Below are 18800 nucleotides of genomic sequence, written 5' to 3' on the forward strand. Positions count from 1 at the left end.
CTAACAATGCCATCTAGTAAGCTAGTAGGTGTCGGTCACCTGTTTAATATAATATAATCATCCAATTAAGAAATTGTTAAGACAGTGGTTAGGGTTTCTAAAACTAAACGGCCAAACTTAAGTAACTATATTCTCAACATGAGTAGATAGCTACAGTGTGTTTATTTATTTATTTATACTACAACATATTTGCATTACGAGAATAATTTGATATCGAACTCATCTTTTACAAGATTCAAACTCAAGACTTTTCGTTTACAACTGAAAAAATTATCACTAAACTGTACTACTAAGTGACTTAAGAGACTCTCAAAGTTTCTTCAATTGTTAAAGAAACATATTTCTCTTTTTTTATTCTTATTCTTGATGCAGATGCCAAAAATATATAAAGTCAGGTTTGTCTTGTTTTTTTCTCTTTCGTCGGCAGTATAATTAGGCTTTGCAATTTGGTAGCAGCAAGGAAAATCAAGGTCAAGTTTGGTCATGCATGTTGCCTTGTATTTTAATGAAAAAGTAGGAAAAAGAATGTGCTGTACAGATTCCTCAAGGGAACCCAATGTCCTATGTTTTGAGGGCAAGCGTGATATATATACAGGTTCATATATTTTATGGTCCCAAATCTTAAAGCTTAACAGGTTCTTTAGGGTTTCATACAGTTCACATAGACAATGGTCAAAATTAAATCTTCTACTTGTCCCTTAACTTAAAGCATACCACAAAAAAAAAAAAAAAAAAAAAAACAAAACAAAACAATTTGGATTGGATTACAATAATCCTGTATATACTACGATCTGCATGGCATATATAATATTACGATCGGTTTATTTCTGGTTATAGTTCTTTAATAATGATAAATTGTCGATATGATAATATTAGTAGATGATGCTATCGAAATAGAATATGCCCTTTACCATAAAGATAAATGTAGTGAACTAATAATATATAGACTTGATACGATACTCCATGTGATAGACATGCTAATATAATGTATCAGTTTATCTAAAAGTATAACTCATGTTTTTTATTTGTATCTAAAAAACTAAATTATAAACCCTAAAATTACGAGCTCAAAGGTCAATACGTGTGTTATAATTTGAGTGAATTGAGAGTGGCAAACCCAGTCAACTTTTCTTATATAGATTTGCTTCCCAATATATTATGAAGCCAAACTTGATCAACTAAAAAGGAATCTTTGATGTTGGTAGTTAGGGCAAGGCTTGGACAGGATGAGAGGAAGAAGCCAATGGGCATTTCAAACGCTAATTTATTCTCATGATCCCCAATTTGCATGCTCTTGGAATTTTCATGGAAGAAGAATAATGTTTAAATTAGCATGCTTATGCACTTATACATTTAATTATCTAAACAACCTATTAACAAAATTCTCTTTGTCAACCAAAAGAGATTAAAACTAAGAAAATAACCAAAATAAAAATTATGGGCAATATAGTAATTTAAACACAAAATAATTTTACTGTTTTTTTAAAAGCCTCATAGCAAAGTAACCATATCAATTGCCCTCATTTTATCTTCCAAGTTTTTCTTCCCAAAAAATAAAACTTTTAGTGATGAAATAGTTATCTAGAAACAGTCGTTAAAGATGTGAACAATCTCTTCAACAACGAAAAATTGTTTCAAGGTCAACATCAAAAAACTTTAGTGAACATGTTATATTTTCTCTCTTTGTAACTGTTATTCTCAAATTTTTAATAAGCACATACATAGTAGAGAAATAATGTGACCTGAAAATGGTTTAAAATAGTAATTATGCAGCTGATGACAAATTGCATCAGTTGTTGAAACAGCAACATCTGTTTCTGTTTAGATAATATACGGTTGTTAGCGGGAAGCATCAACTTATGTTACTGATTTGATTAATTTATAATTAATGAAATAATTTTTTTAATGAAATTATCTTTCCCCCTAATTATATTATTTGGTATTTTCTGTTAACCTCCAATCTCCAATGTTGTTGATGTGGTTCATTCCATTGAACTTTTGGCACCATAATTGCAAATCTCACAGAATTTTTATGCCCAACTATGACATGATCACTTAAATTTTTTGTTTATGGCTTGTAAAGCCCTCCACAGTGATTTAAGTGAGTGTAATACATATATATAGGAATCAAATATCTAAGTTTGATTACTGTAATACTACTGTTACATTAGTATGAGTTCATTGGTACCACACTCTTGAGTTTGATATATCGGACTCGTGAGTTCTATAAATTGGTATTACACTCAATTTTTTCCTCTAATTGTAGAAGTGTGATTCCTAATTTCCTATATGAATTCAATATGGTAGTGTCACACTCACTTTTTCCAGCTTAATGTTTGAAGGCTAAAAAACTTGAACTTGGAGCACTTACTTCAAGATAAACTTCTTCTGTTTAGAAAGATACAGAGGGACAACTTTGGACCCCAGAATACTACTTCTGTGTTGGGAAAGACACACTTGATTTTGTGGCCGTTGGATGTGTTCGAAGTTATTGAGGCCCAAAATTCGAAATTTGTTTTGAGTCTGCCCAAAAATAGTAAGGCCCAAATTAAATAAAGGGATTCTAGACTAGTTTTCTTTTCTATTCTGAATTTAACAACCTATATTGTTCATGAAATTTGAAACTTCCTTCAATAGAGTGAAATATGAGGTGCCACTAGACCATGTGGTCATGGACACAAATGGCTCGAAACCAATAATACTACTTAGACACATAAAAAAATATATTGTCGACTACCTTTCTTATATAGATGGACTTCATAGTTGTGTGTAGAATTCACCTATATTAAGGAAGTAGTCAGCAATGTGGTCAATTTTATGTGTCTAAGTAGCATGGTTGGTACAACTCCATTTGGATTGTTTTAATGCAAAGTCTTGCAAGATGTTTTCAAGAAGTTTGTAACTCAAGTAGTTAAGAGCATTTACATTATATTCGACGGTATCATGTACAATTTGGGATTCCCTCTCCATCATATGTCAAGAACTATATACACCATCATTCAACTAGACACGTAAACAGATGGAGTCAAATGTCAATTCATATCCTATTAATTGTATCGAATTCAGGTTAGAAGCCAAAAATGGTGCTTCTTCTTGTAGCATTTATTAAGATATCTCCATAAGAAGGCTTTTGGGATGAGATTAGAGAAATAATGTGACCTAAAAAATGATTAAAAATAGTAATTATGCAGCTGTATTAGAGTAGTTGGCCTGTCCGATGATTCATCAATTGTGATGTGTGATGTTAATTTAATTTGTTTTCAGTCGTGGTCCAAACCCTATATTCTATATTTCTCTAGTCCCATCCACTTTATGACCATTAATTTGTTGATAAAAATTGTCAAATTGCACGCATTGCTCAAGGGCTATTTTAATAGCGACATCTAAAATGCCTATACAAGCTGCTTGAATCCCATTAGTGAATATAAAGTTGGATGTATATATTCCATCATCTTGTATTTGTCCATGAATTTTATGAAAAAAGACCCCACATAATACAAATTGCAAGAGTTTTTGGCAGGAATATCAAATATTAATTGCATTACTTTCCTTGAGCCATCGAATTTGTTTTGACTCATTCATGCTGCGAGCCTTGTTAACTATTGTCACATTACACTTGACCAACTAATGTGATATCGATTTACAAAATTTTGTATTTATGTTAAGTACTGTTTATATTAGAAATCGTTATGTAAAGATGATCTTTACAAAAAATCAATTAAAACTAACGTCATTTAGTCAATCAATAGGCAAGACTTCTCTTTTCAAATCAGGAGAGACATGCTTATAATTATTAAAATAAGTAGTCAAGACTTTCCTTTTCTTCTAACCTAAAATCAATTGGCAATACAAGAGAGTCTCTCAGGATTATTTAAATTAGTAAGCAAAACTTCTCTTTTCAAATATAGAATTCATACTCACAATAGTATACTGATGTCAATTATCATCCCATACCTAGCTAAGAAAATTGTATTTTGCACCCAATCATTACATGAAAATTGATCATACAAAATACTCCTTGATCAAAATATATTCCCGATTACACTCAAGTTTTTGCCGACTAAATCAATTCATTTTATTGAAAAGTTATGGAGAATCACAGTGATCAACTCTAGATTACTCTGTGAAATTAAATATACATCGGAGCATCATAAAATATTTAGATGATAGTTTGATTAATTGAGTTCCTTTTTTTTTGTTTGATAAACTACTAATTGAGTTTGTTGTGGTTAGAATGTCATTACATCAGAATTCATATACAGCTAGGGCAAAGCCAAAATGTACACTACCCACTATTAGGAAGGTCAAAGACTCCAAACACCAATTATAAAGGGGAACCTCTCTAGGTTCTAGCCATTCCAACCTGGCAACTTTGGAGGCACCTCTAACCTTTAGGTATCAGAAATGGCTCTATGCTTCTATCCTAGTACTAAAGTAAATGAATTTTTTTTTTTAATATTATCATTCCGTTTGATGTGTCCCTACGTCCAACTTGTGACACTTCCTTGATAAAACATGAGGTATTTAATTTGTTTGATGTTAATTTAATTTGATTCCAATCAATTGTGATGTGTAATGTTAATTTAATTTGTTTTCAGTGGTGGTCCAAACCCTATATTCTAAATTTCTCTAGTCCCATCCACTTTATGATCATTAATTTGTTGATAAAAATTGTCAAATTGCACGCATTGCTCAAGGGCTATTTCAATAGCAACATCTAAAATGCCTATACGAACTGCTTGAATCCCATTAGTGAATAGAAAGTTGGATGTATACATTCCATCATCTTGTATTTGTCCATGAATTTTATGAAAAAAATACCCCACATAATACAAATTGCAAGAGTTTTTAGCAGGAATATCAAATATTAATTGCATTACTTTCATTGAACCATCGAATTTGTTTTGACTCATTCATGATGCGAGCCTTGTTAATTATTGTCACATTACACTTGACCAACTAATGTGAGATCGATTTACATAATTTTGTGTTTATGATACGTACTGTTTATATTAAAAATCATTATGTAAAGATGATGCCACATTCCGATCCGGGGTGGATCACTTCCTGGGCCTGCTCCACCACCGTATCACGATATTGTCCGCTTTGGTCTTACCATCAGAATGTCATTACATCAGAATTCATATATAGCTAGGGCAAAGCCAATATGTACACTACCCACCATTAGGAAGGTCAAAGAATCCAAACCCCAATATCTTATATTATAAAGGGGAACCTCTCTAGGTTCTAGCCATTCCAACCTGGCAACTTTGGAGGCGCCTCCAACCTTTAGGTATCAGAAATGGCTCTATGCTTCCCTCCTAGTACTAAAGTAAATGAATTTTTTTTTTTTAATATGATCATTCCGTTTGATGTGTCCCTACGTCCAACTTGTGACACTTCCTTGATAAAACATGTGGTATTATTTTGAGAGGTGGATTGTCTGTCCTTCTATTTTCATATTTTTTTCATGTTTTTTTATGATGTGTCGTCACGGTTAAGTCATATTAATTTTTTATAAAAATAATAAAACAAAAGGTAATAGGAATATAAAATGTTGACGTGGCTTAATTATGACCACATAAACAAAAAGGCATATAAAGAGTATGGAAATAGAAAGGCAGATAATCCACCTCTATTATTTTGTGCACAACAACTAGGAAGGTTGATCTTTCCATCAATAGTACAGTATGGGAAGAATGATAATGCTAGTCAGTCGTTAGTGGGTGTACGGAACCGCAACTGCTAATGTAAATTGACATATGTCTCACTTACCCGCCATGCATGAGTGACCGTTCATTGAAGGAACCTTGACGACGCACTATATCGTAAAATGCACAACTCTACGCAATTGCAGTGATGTTTAGTCTTTGATTATGAGATTGACATGCATACTCAAAATGAGTGAGTGACTGACCAAAAAGAAGTCTTGAGAATGAAAGCAATTTATATGAAACAGATTCACTGAAATATTGAATCTCATTTCAACAACACAATAATATGTAGAGAGAAATTTACACATTATTAAACCAAAACGCCACGCTGCTAGTGAAATTGTTTTATAAAAATCATGATCAACAACAACACGCAACAAAACAAAACCGTCCGGTAAAATAGTGGAGAGAGAGAACAAAAACGCGGGGTTTCTAGAAAAACGCTTACTATTGTTCACTCTCCTCCTTCTGTGGCAAACAAAGCCAGTAAGTCGCAATCAGACAGTGAGAGCAAAGGCCCTGATAACGCTTGGTCTTTCTTTGGCCAAAGATACTGTTGCATTCTCTCTCTCACTAGGTACGAGAAGGAGGGCGAGGCAAGCGGGCCCCTTTCTTTCTTGCTCTCTTTGCTGATTTGCTTGTTGCTAGTCGTAAATTTCCCTTCTTTCTTCTGATTCAGGCTACCCCACGTTCTCTCTCTCTGTGATTCATCGATAACCCCACTTTCTTCCCTCTCTTAGCTTTCCCAGGCTTATTTATTGTACTCATTTACCCACCCACTGTCACCAACCATTTCCCAGTCCCTGATCCCATTTCTCTCTCCCTCCCTCCCTCCCTCCCTCCCTCTCTTTCTCCTTTACTCCGTGTCGCTTTGTCTTCTTTCCCAAGTGGCTAGATCTCTGAAATTAAGCGGGGGTTTTGAGATTCGAAGCGAGTTCCAGTTGATTTCGACTGTTGGGTAAGCTCGCTCGTCTTGAATTCGACATGGGTTTTGTGTTTTGGATCAGAATCTGAATTGGGCTTCTCTCGCTTTGTTGTTTTGGGTCCGTTTTAGATCTGCGCTTTTCGGTTTCCAATTGGGAAATGTTGGTTTTGTTAGTTCTTGAAGAAACCATGGCGTGATTCTTTGTTAAATGCTTGTTGCTAATTGTCTTGGATCAGATTCCGTGCTTTGTCTGGAGCTTCCACTTTTAATGTTTATTCCATTTCCTACTATTTTAATAAACAAATGTTTGATGCTTTCCTTGTTGTTTGGTTAAGGTTTATGGTACTGTAGTATGTTTCTCTCATTTGTGCCTTCACTTTCAGGATTTAAGCATTCGAGTCGGTGCAGCCATTGCAATATTTGATCCTCACACGAATCTGTGATTGAGGGCACGAGGAGGTCCTGTTCCGGTTCTGGGTTTAGGACTGCATAACATTTGCGGAGTGAAAAATGTTGCATAAGATGGTCTAAAGGCCAGAAAATCATACATTAGGTCGTTTGATAAGAGAAAAAAATGCCCAAGATGATCAGCAAACCGCTGTTGCTGACTTACTTTTACCTGTTCATCTACATTCTGCTTTCGTCCGGTGTTATATTGTACAACAAGGTATATCTTGCCATTACTGATTTGCATGTTTATATCTATATTGCGAGTTACCGATAGTCTTTATTGGTTAAACTGAAACTCTGAGCTATTATTTTCCTCCTTGTTTTACTGAAGATTTTCTGGGTGAATTTCCTTGCAGTGGGTTCTGTCTCCAAAATACTTCAATTTTCCATTACCCATCACACTTACAATGATTCATATGGGATTTTCTGGACTAGTAGCATTTCTTCTTGTTCGTGTTTTCAAGGTATGACTGACTCTTTATTTTTGGATGTGCTTTTTGTATGTCCAAATTACTTTTGACATAGGTGTTGATATCTCTGTCAAACCAGTTTAACGTTTTGACTGGTAGTGGATTTTCGTTTAGTTGATAATCGAAGTGATATCATATAATTTCCCTGACATATTAATCCTCGCTATTAACTTTATCTGACTGGAACTCTTCTGTGATTCACATCACTTTGGTTACCTTACGATCCTGGTTGAGTTGATGTCTGCTGTTTGCGTCCATTAGGATTCTCACCTCCTCTGCTTTTCCGGAATTTGCTCTTGTCAGTAGTTAATACATGAATGATTTCGAAACTGATGCTACCCAACTCTGAATGAGAAGGGAGACCGCCAAAAAGATAGTGGGTTAGACTTAGATTAGCCTATAGCGGGAGAAGGCATGTAACTGATGTCCTATATGGCCAGAGTGAAATAGGATTTAACTGGAGCTATAGAAGCCAATTTTGAAATTTTATTGAACTTCAAAAATTTATAGTTTGTCATCAATTGTGCAGAGTTAGGGTACACACAGTGTGCTCTAGTTTCTTTCCTTTTTTTTTTCTTTTTGGCTGCATCTTATGCAAGTATCAGTTTTCTGTTATGCATGTGTCACTCCTCCACATTTTTGTTTTTGTTGTATTCATTTATTGCTTTTGTTCTCCTTATTTATTCCTCTGTGAATTTGCAGGTTGTAGCTCCTGTCAAAATGACATTTGAAATGTAAGTATGTAGGATGATTTTAGGCTTCGACTTGTTATTACTTTTTTTGTCCAAATTGTTTTTCTTATTTTTTTCCCCTTTATATGGCAGATATGCAACTTGTGTAATTCCAATCAGTGCCTTCTTTGCATCAAGTCTTTGGTAAGCACTGAATTGAAATGTAATTGGGTGTTGTTTTGGCTAATAATGCGACTAATAAGGGCATGGATGTTGTTTTGGCTTAGATGGTTATTGTCATATTTTATGTAAAGGTTAAGGTCAAAATTTTCAGATTTGACTGTAACCAGGCTCATGCCTCTCAACAATGAAAATACTAAAATGCTTAGAGACTTAATGTTACTTGTGCCAATCTGTTCTCTTGCAATTTCTCATTTTGTGGTAAACAATGGACTTGTGCTTACATTCCCCGATGTAGAATGTCCGAACTTCCTTCAAGAATTGATGTCCCTTGTTGGTTGAGTTGTCCAGATTTGGGCTCAAATGCAATGCCCACATTTAGGAATTGTATGCTTGTCAAGTTTTGCATTGTTGTGAATTGTACTTATCAAGAGTCAAGACAAGAATTCAAGTTTTGTTGTTATGAACTTTTCTCTTTCTGTCATTACAGGTTTGGAAACACTGCTTACTTGCATATTTCAGTGGCGTTCATCCAAATGCTTAAAGCTCTAAGTACGTGTGCTGATGCACAGACTCATGATATCTATTTTTACTACAATAATGATGCTTTTAAACGCAAAGAAATGACTGCTTATATCTATCTATATTCAATACTGCAGTGCCAGTGGCAACTTTTATCATGGCTGTATTGTGTGGCACTGACAAACCAAGGTGCGATGTGTTCACAAACATGTTGCTGGTCAGTGTTGGAGTTGTCATTTCCTCATACGGGGAGATTCATTTTAATGTAGTTGGTACAGTGTACCAGGTTACAGGCATCTTTGCAGAAGCTCTTAGACTGGTCTTAACACAAGTCCTTCTACAGAAGAAAGGCTTGACTCTAAATCCGATCACCAGCTTGTACTATATCGCCCCATGCAGGTATTATACTGTCATGCTTGGACTTTTATGCATCATAGGAGTTGGAATTTAGGCAAACACTATTTTTTCCAAGCGCTATATATGAACTCTACTTTTTTCCAATTGCAAAGTATGAATAAGTAGCATATTTGTTCTTTGGCAACCATAACAATCTTGATAGAGAATAGTGACTCATTTCTAGAATTTAGTTCTGATAGTGAATGCCAATTCTCGTAATTTTGAGTTTCTGAATCTGTAACTTATATTATATGGCTGAGATTCATAATTTTGTGGATGAAACATAGTAAGCTTACTATCAGTATAAGAACGATCCATCTGTACCATGGGAAATCTCAGTTCCTTCTTTGTACACCCTCATTCTGATGAAGCTCTGCATCTCCTTATTGATGGATGCATGTGCTTTAAACACAGTTCTGTACTCAATTGATTTTTTCCATTGATGCTTTTGGAAATAGAAACAGGAAAATCAAAATTGTGTAAACTATTGACAGGCATGCCATAGCTTCAGCGTCTCACCATTATTGTTTCATTTATTTTTGCAGTTTTGTCTTCCTGTTTGTGCCTTGGTTGTTACTTGAGAAGTCTGCAATAGAATATTCACAGTTTCAGTTCAACTTCTGGATCTTTTTCTCCAATGCTCTTTGTGCTTTGGCGTTGAACTTCTCCATATTCTTAGTAATTGGTAGAACTGGAGCAGTTACCATCCGGGTTGCTGGTGTTCTGAAAGACTGGATATTGATTGCCCTTTCAACTGTTATATTTCCAGAGTCTATTATAACCAGGCTGAACATAATCGGTTATGCCATAGGTAGCTCTCCATATATCTTAACTCGAAAGTTTCAAAGTTACAACTGCATTTTATACATGTGTAAATGTGAAGTTTTGGCTGACCAGTCAATTTGGCCTGCAGCACTGTGTGGGGTTGTCATGTACAATTACATAAAGGTTAAGGATGTTCGTGCATCTCAGCTACCTTCTGAAAGCATTCCCGAGAGAATTTCCAAGGTTTGCTTTTTCCAGAATTTGATTTCCTGTAAAATGTTTGGAGTCCTTGGTCCCCTTATATTTTTTATAACACGTGTTTTCTGTGCCGGCCAATACAGGATTGGAAGATGGAGAAAAAGTCCTCTGATATTTTTATCCCTGGAGGGACTGTTTCAGCCTCTGATGATGTTGATGAAGAAACACCCTTAACTCAATCAACAAGGTTGTCTCACATTGGACGAACACAGGCCGGCAACTATGCTGCATGATTCACGAACTCACGTGTAGATTGATTTTTGGAAAAGGAAAGTCCAGAAAACTCTAGACCCTTGAATTCTTTCCAGGGAACAGACTTTAACGCGGTGAACCACTGGGGCGGTTCATTGTATTACTTTCGGTTTTAGGAAGTGAATGCATGATTTGCCGGTGGAATTGTAGATGGTGGGTGAACAAGCTCACCATTAATTTGTCAAGAGCCTTGACGAATTACGCATTTCTCCTTGTTATAGTCCAGGTGGTAATGTAGAAACCGAAAGTTTTATCATGCGGTGTCTGTCTGTTCTCTGTATTTTTTCTGTTGCTGGAGTTTTGTGGTGAGAACATGAGCTCTGATTCATGAGTAGTCTCAGATGTTACGAATTGATTATCAATTACGAGTTATGTTCTTTTGGATAAACTGCTACTTGCTGCGTTGTTGTTGTTGATGAAACTCGAAACTCAGAAACACGCAGGCCCTCCCACATTGTGTGAACCTGTGACGGAAGCATACAACATAGAACCAAAGATTATGCAGAAAGTGGCACAGAATTTGCAAGAAGGCGCTCCGATATTCACTAGAAATTAGAATAAAACAATGTGAACACACATCGGAAGGCAATACATCTAAATCGCGAGTAGATATAGAGCAAACACATCTCTTTATAACTAAAACAGTGTTGGAAAGATTACAGAAAGAACAGTGGATGGCCATTCAAACCAAAGCCAAAAAAAGGACTCGCGCGTGATTTGCATAGAGAATCACAAACAATATGCACAACTCGGGGCAAGAATAATGTACAAAGTGAAAGAAATGACCGATCAATGCACAACTATTCCTCTGAGCTTCCTCTGCATCCCCAGAACATGAAACATAGAAACTATGTCGGAAAAATTGAATCCTGAAAAAGAGGAGGAAACTATTCGAACTGTTGCAGAGGACTCATTGACAAAAGCCTCCTTGCAGCAGGCGGCGCCAATCCAGGGATATCCCTTATGTTTTTATTGCTGGGGTTCACAATCTGAAATATAAACAGACATTACAGTTAGGAACAGATGTAGTCATTTCTCAAATTTTAATATTTTGGCCAGGACGATTTGAACACACTTCGGAGAAGGAAAGCATGAATTTTCTCATCCATTACTAACTACTTAAGAGGGAGAGGAAAATAGGTAGCAGGGTTCACAATCCGTCAGAAATAACTTGCCACACTCATCAACAAATTTCCTCCGGAAAAAGTTCCTATAATACAACTCTGCAGATATCTCTGTAACTTAATGTGTGACATCCCGAGGATTAAAAAAAAAAAAGTGAAATGGGTAGCAAATCTACGGCAATAGATAAATGAATCAAACAGCATACCTTCACAACAATAATTGCTATTACACCAATTACAATAAGCAAAAGAAAAAGCATGATGCATTTATCTGTTGCCACCTGAAAATATTGAGAGAAAAAAATAGCATTTGTTAGAAAAATGTACAAGTAGAGTATCTAGGGGGGTGAGATCTCAACCGACCTGTCTACCAATCTCCTTTACAAGCTGAGAGGCCTTCTTAATTGAAAACTGAATTGTGTCCAGCTCATTTACAATGCGGCCCATTTGGTCGGTCTGCAAGTTATGGACTCGAATAATGTTAGTCTAAACTCTTGAAATGAGAGATATAGAGACAATAGGTGAACATACTGACTTGGCCCTTTAAGGTAACAGCAGTTTGAGTTCCCACTTCAACTGTTTGCTCAACAACCTATCAACAAACTATCGAGTTAAAATTGCCGGCAAAATAAAATACGCAAACTTAAAGTTGAAGGTTTTTCTTTTCTGGGATAGCTGTTCACCTTTTTAGAGCGTTCAATGACCTGATCAGTCTCATCCATTGTTTTCATCCCAGAATTGATTAGTTCTTGATTTGACATAGCTATCAGAAATACATGCCAATTAGAAAGGTGGTCAGACAAATCTTTTCATCAAATCAGGCACAAAACAACCGGACATAGATAGAATGGTCCAAGCAGATTGATCTTTACAAAGTTTGATACACCTTTACTTTTAACTATCATCAAAAGACCGCATGCTGATTAACATAGCACGAGTAACGACGGCTAAAGCTTGAAAGAGATATAGGAAAAAGCTCATTTCTACAAATTCAAACTAAGCTCATAGATATGCAGAATGACAAAACTACCTGAAGCCATTTGAACATTCTCTTCAGCAGTGGGTTCACTAACTCCTGCTCCCATATCAAAGAGTTCGACTTTCTTGTTACCAAGGCTATTCATATACCTGCAGTTCAGCTAGAGTATGAAAATCACTTTAAAAAATCAAAGATATCCAAAGCACGAACAGTGACAGGGTTTAGAATTCAAAGGACCGAAGAGTGACAGGGTTTAGAATTCAAGGACTGTAATATACAATAATTTGTTGTGTTTGTGGGTTAACTTATTTATCCCATGAATATAAGGACTGAAGGCAACATGCTAAACCAATTAAACTCCACAGTATACAAGCAACTAATTGACAATAGCATAGAATGCATACTGGACTTACGTTTTTCTCAATTGCACATATGAATTCAGCTCTTTGATCTGCAAAATGAAGCATGATAATTAGATGGAGTTGTTACACTAGCAGAAACTAATAGACCTTGTGTACCTGGAAAGGTCTAGTGCACTAATAGACCGATCAAAAGTAGTCAGAGTTTGTAAAAATGCAAGTGGTACAGTGTACCTGTGTGCATTTATATGATGGAAAAAGACAAAAGCTCACAACAACTTACCATAGATTGCTTTTCATCATTAAGCTGTTTATTCACGTCAGGAGGATTTCGGCTCTCCTCGTCCTTGATTTCACGATCAAACTCTTTAATTAATCTGAACCAAAGTATTTACAAGATCATACTCTGTGATTTATCTAAAACAAAATACCTCAAGAACTGAAATTCTATTTCCCTTTTTAGCTATTTGTTTCCTTCATATAGAATAATGGCAATCATCGCACACCTGAATTCTTCCAACATCCCCCAAAAAATCACAAATGAAGAGATGCATGGGAGTCCAGGAACAGGATGCGGGGCTTGTATATAAGCATGACTTAAAGTCACTCACATCAAGATCCTAGTTATACTTGAGGAAACTTTTATGGCTCCAACCTAATTTTCTTTGTTAATAAGTTACTAATTCTTCAAAATTCCAAAGTAACCCAATGAAGTCTTTGAGCAAGAATCGTTAAATTTTGGACATTGCATTGGATGTTGTGGTAACAATTTGTCTGTCTTATTTTCTCTCTTCAAAGAATGTGAAAATTAAGATTGTCCAAGATCCTCAGTTACTAAAAATATCAGACAAAGGTTCAGAGTAAAATCCCATATGTGGCATACCTTTTACATTCCCTCATCTTTCCTGTAAGTTCCTCCAGCTGTTTACTTTGTCTATTGGAGTCTTTGATCTTATCCAGCTTCTGGAAGCCATTTCTGAAACAAAAAATGAAGTCACTGTAATTATAACGTGATCAATTTAATACGGAAAGTGGAATACATGTATCTAGTGCAACAACCCCAGCACTTCCCCCAACAAATGAAACAAAGAAATAGTCCGCAAAGAGATGAATTGTTCTTTCATTAAGTGACTACATCTTGTAGAAGAAAATTAGACAAACAGTTAACACGTAAGATGGTGCACAACAAGAAGTACCATGTGCAGTTGGTGACACAAACATGAGAGATTAACAAAATGCACTGCACAATCACGATGGTTAGTGATCATAAAGAGTACACTGGGTCCGACGGAGGTAGTGAAGAACTGTGATACAACAATGGCATCTGGTTTCAGCAACCACCAAAATAAGTGGAAGCTAAACGAGACTCTAATAAAGAACAAATACTAAGCAATGGCTACTATTTGACTAATATCTCCCTCATTATCCATCAGTTTCCAGAGAGTGTATCATGGTTGTTGCTTCCCTCGGGTTTCAAGTATGGATGCCAAAAAATAATTTTTTTTGGCATCCATCAAGAGCATGGCCAAAATAATTTTTTTCACTTCAGTATTTGGTTCCCTCACATAACCAATGCCAATGCTGTCTGCATCAATGTGCAAAATCGATAGAGCAACTCAAGTCTTGAAACCTGGGAAATTTATTTGTGTTATCCAAAAGACACCCACTTTAAGTTTCTAAAGAGAAACAATGTTACTCAACACTCCCGAAAACATCGAAAAGAGATTAAACATCCTCTTCGAATCGCCTTAGCAACTGAATCTACGGTAAATCAATAATGCTCAACTACAGTTTACGGTCATCAATCTAACTAAATTTCGTCAGAATACACAAACGAATTACAAAACAAGCAAATTGATTTTCCCATCCCTCTAATTTCTTTCTTCAAATGTCAAAACATTCTAGGACTCTCAGAAATCATCCAATTCACACAATAAACAATGCTCATAAAATCCAAACACTTGAAGAAATATAAAAGCTCTGAAATTTATTCAGTAACCGACGAAAATCCAAATGCTAACTCGAAAATACAGAGACATACGCAAGGGCTCGAAAATTGTCGTGGATTTCGCCATGGATCTGCTCCAACTGAGGGCTCATCGGTACATTGCTGGCCATTGTCGCCAGAGACTAACCCCTCCCAAGTCGAATCCGCGAGAAAACCTAACCCTTCCCCTTTCTACGATTCTGAAACACTCGCCTCCGAACGAGAGTTGCAGGAGGTTCAACGACGAAACCCTAACTGCAATCCTCCACGGTCTTACTCCTTCGGTTAAAAATCGAAACTTTATTTACTCAAAACTAACAAAAAAATTTGAAGGAAAAAAATTGCAGAAAAATGAATTTTGGGGAAGTCGTGACAGGATGGAAAACCGGGCGTGGAAAGAAGAGAGTGAGATGAGAGGAGAGAGAACCGCTGTCTCGCAGTGATTGTTTGTCTAAACAGGAAGGTAAGAGATCATTTCCTCGTCTTTTTCATTAATGTTACTGGATTAAGTGATCTAAATCTTTAAAATTTGATACAACGACTTAATTTATTAAGACTATTTTTAAAAATTATAATAATTTTTGCAGTTGAATCAAATTTTTAGGATCCGAATCACTTGATCTGATGATCTTAGTAAAAAAGATGATCTCTTTCATTTTAAATACATGTGTTCTTTATGTTATTTTATTTATTTGTGATTAAGCAAAAAAATGAATTATTATTTTCCCGAGAAGTAAACAGTGTCTTCACCTCTAAAATGAACCGATAATGTGTGAGATGATAATCAAGATTTTTGTTACGAAAATAATTAGAACCGGTGCATATTAATAATTTCTAATAGCTGTGAGTTCTTCCGAGACTAGGCGAAATGGGAGTAGAATATCATGAGAGTACAAAAACCGACTATGCGGCTTACGTTAGCAGAGACAGAAAAGAACATTATGAATTTTAAATAAATAAATAAATGAAAAAAAAAAAAAAGAGGCAGGTAAGGAAAAAATTGGAATATTGCGCTGTCAGGGGGGGAGCGTGCTTTGCGCTGGGCCCTCCTTCTCGAAAGATGATTAATTTAATGAGAATCTTAAAAATCTTCACATTTTAACTGTTCATTATAAATTATGCGGTTAATTTTAAATTAAAAAAAGGTAAATAATTTCTCAATCGTCCCGATATACAATTAATGGCTAAGAGGTAAGAATTTCTAAAATTCGTATAAAGTAAATCCGAATGGAACCCAATTCCCTCCTTCTCCATCAATCAACTGGATTTCGAACGGCAAACGCGCTCAAAATCTTCACCTAGCTAGTGACGTGCCAGGTGGCAACAATTTCATTCCATTTTCTTTGGAGTGGTGCAAAAAGCTTAGGCCTCATTTGTCGCCAAGCAACAATCATTTGCAATGATCGCCTCCACATGTTGAATTTGTTACTTATATAGCGCCCCTCAGCCTTTAAACGTTTTCAGAGCAACTCCGGCCCATATCAACTCCTGGGCTATGGGCATCCAAGTGCCCTTCACCCCCTAAAAAATCTACCAGCCTCGAATCGACAGGCCCAACGACTTGATAGAGTGACGTCAGCCACATTGGCCTTCTTTTTTTGTGCCGGGCTCGCGAACTACGCGTGCAACAATCGGTGGGTGAGCCGTCAAGAAATCGGGCGAGGCTCGAGCTGCAGGCGCACCCGGTGCTTTAGAATTGGGGGCTATGTCGGCACCTTTACCGTCGGATTTTCAACCGTTAAATTTCTCAGCCTTTGGATTTCTTAGGGTTAAACAAATTTGGATCCGAAAATAACGGCTTGTCCACGCGGCGGAATCTGGTCTGTTAGATATTATGATCAAAGGTCCGAATTTTTCGAGCTTAAAAAAATTAAAAAAGTGAAAATCATATTATTACAGTTGGAATTACGTGTCAAAATTGGGCTTTTGGATTAATCGTACAAGGTAATTCAATGGTCCATATTAATTAGGTTAGATAAAAATTATTAAAAATATAGAAAAGGTTAACAAAAAAAAATTATAGTTCTATAAATACCTAACCTTGCTCTTCCACCGAGATTGGTTAAAAGTCCCATCCAAAATTAAAAATAAAATTTTCTTTTATTATTTTATAAAAAAAAATATTTTAATTCCAATAGTCTAGGCTATTTAATTTAGGGGGTGGAGATGCACTTAGACAGTTACGGTTCACTAAGAGTGGTTGTTGTTCACTTTGGAAGATCGAGTTGCCTATTGCCTAGGGGTTGTTTAGAGGTGAAGTTGCTCTTAGAGTAAAAATGGGAAAAGCAAATTACATAAAGATCCAAAAAATTGTAAAATCTCGTTTGACCGTAAACAAAGGAAGTTGGCCAAAAATATTCATACGTCAAGTGTTGTGTCTTATTCACCTCGCCATTGTCTTTGAAACGACAGATCATGAGCACAAATAAAAATTTGAAGTCTAAATTCGTAATGTTTGGGCCTTACGTATTATTAATTGTTCTTCGATCCTCTCAACCTTCTATTCTACATCACTCTTACTCGTTCCTTTTGAGTAAATTGAAAATTAAATTACATATCAACCGAGGATTCCTCTAAGAATATGATCTGAACGAACTAATACATTGTAATCCGGAAGTGCACGCAAGGATTTAGGATTATGCAGGTACTATTGTCTTAAACTTAATTATTTCATTAATTAAATACTAATTTGATTCTCAAATCCAAACATTTGACAAACTGATATTGGTGGTTTTGTTGTTACGCAACAAGTGGACGATTGGTCAGTTGATACATTGTGCCTGATAATAAGTCAGTTTTTTAAGTTGGTGAAGCGATTACGATGGGGTCAGAGAGTTTGAATAAGTTTGCTGGACATAATTTTATTTTATCTACTTTTTCTCTAGAAGGATGTTCTACTATTAACGAGTGATAGATTTGAGTTAAGTCGTACGTTGACTAATCATAATAATTAGGTATTGAATTTATCGTTTATAATAGTTGAACTTTATCTTATATATAGTTGGAGAATAACGTCACCTGATTATAATGTTAGTGTGAAATTTGAGTTAAGACGCACACTACTAGCCATAAGAATAAGATATTAGATACGTCATTTGTAGAAGTTGAATCTAAGACTCACCACTTACAAGTTGCAGAACAATATCAACATACCATAGTGATAGTGTTTTATTCTTATTGAGAATAGATCTCACATTGATAGGAGGGACTTTGCATGAATTTTTAAGTAAGTCAGCCTACTCTCTATATCAATAGGTTTTACGGTGGAACATCAAGTTTCTTCATGGTATCAGAGCAGGTAGTCATGTGAATCTCAAAAGCTACACGTGCTCTACGTACTAGACTTAAAAATTTGTCAAACATAAAAAAACGTGTAAAAAATAAATCTCTCACTAATAATGAGAGTAAGAACCTTGTATGAGCATAATGATTCGTGACAAAACTGTCACAATCATAAATAAAAAGTGGTCTATAATTTGGGGACTAGGAAGAATAGGTGATGCCAAAAATCAAAGGTAAGGACTCACGTGGATACTGTTCTTTGATAAAAGCTATATGAAAATATATTGGGACTACAGTTTTATCTCCACGTAAAACTCTAAGCAGGCACATAACATGATTTGGTATTATAAGTCACACACAATCTTGAACGAAAACATTTATTTTTGTGACAATTATGATTTGAAAACTGAATTTCGCCGTTGGTTTTTGAAAACGAAAGCAATTTCAAAGAGAGGAACTCTCGATG

General features: G+C 35.7%; 2 protein-coding genes across 3 annotated transcripts; one reads left to right on the forward strand and one right to left on the reverse strand.

Moving 5' to 3' along the window:
- The first annotated feature begins 6196 nt into the window (after positions 1-6196).
- Positions 6197-10857, forward strand: LOC137737255 (probable sugar phosphate/phosphate translocator At3g17430). The gene is made up of 10 exons (XM_068476687.1): positions 6197-6672; positions 7023-7306; positions 7446-7553; positions 8262-8293; positions 8384-8434; positions 8901-8962; positions 9070-9331; positions 9874-10139; positions 10242-10336; positions 10435-10857. Exons 2-10 carry the CDS (start codon positions 7214-7216, stop codon positions 10582-10584), a joined length of 1119 nt encoding a protein of 372 aa, XP_068332788.1. The 5' UTR covers positions 6197-6672; positions 7023-7213; the 3' UTR covers positions 10585-10857.
- A 326-nt stretch (positions 10858-11183) lies between these two features.
- LOC137737256 (novel plant SNARE 13) lies at positions 11184-15523 on the reverse strand. Of its 2 annotated transcripts, XM_068476688.1 has the most exons (10): positions 15107-15523; positions 13949-14041; positions 13349-13442; positions 13120-13157; positions 12758-12855; positions 12411-12490; positions 12263-12319; positions 12091-12183; positions 11934-12008; positions 11184-11592 (listed from the first exon to the last, which is right to left on the reverse strand). In XM_068476688.1, the coding sequence occupies exons 1-10, from the start codon at positions 15181-15183 to the stop codon at positions 11491-11493; spliced, it is 807 nt and encodes a 268-aa protein (XP_068332789.1). In that variant the 5' UTR covers positions 15184-15523; the 3' UTR covers positions 11184-11490. The 2 variants fall into 2 exon arrangements, with proteins under 2 accessions (XP_068332789.1, XP_068332790.1); XM_068476689.1 differs by lacking the exon at positions 11934-12008.
- Between the last annotated feature and the right edge of the window lie 3277 nt (positions 15524-18800).

This window comes from Pyrus communis, chromosome 6 (genome assembly GCF_963583255.1).
Source record: "Pyrus communis chromosome 6, drPyrComm1.1, whole genome shotgun sequence".
NCBI classification, from domain to species: domain Eukaryota; kingdom Viridiplantae; phylum Streptophyta; class Magnoliopsida; order Rosales; family Rosaceae; genus Pyrus; species Pyrus communis.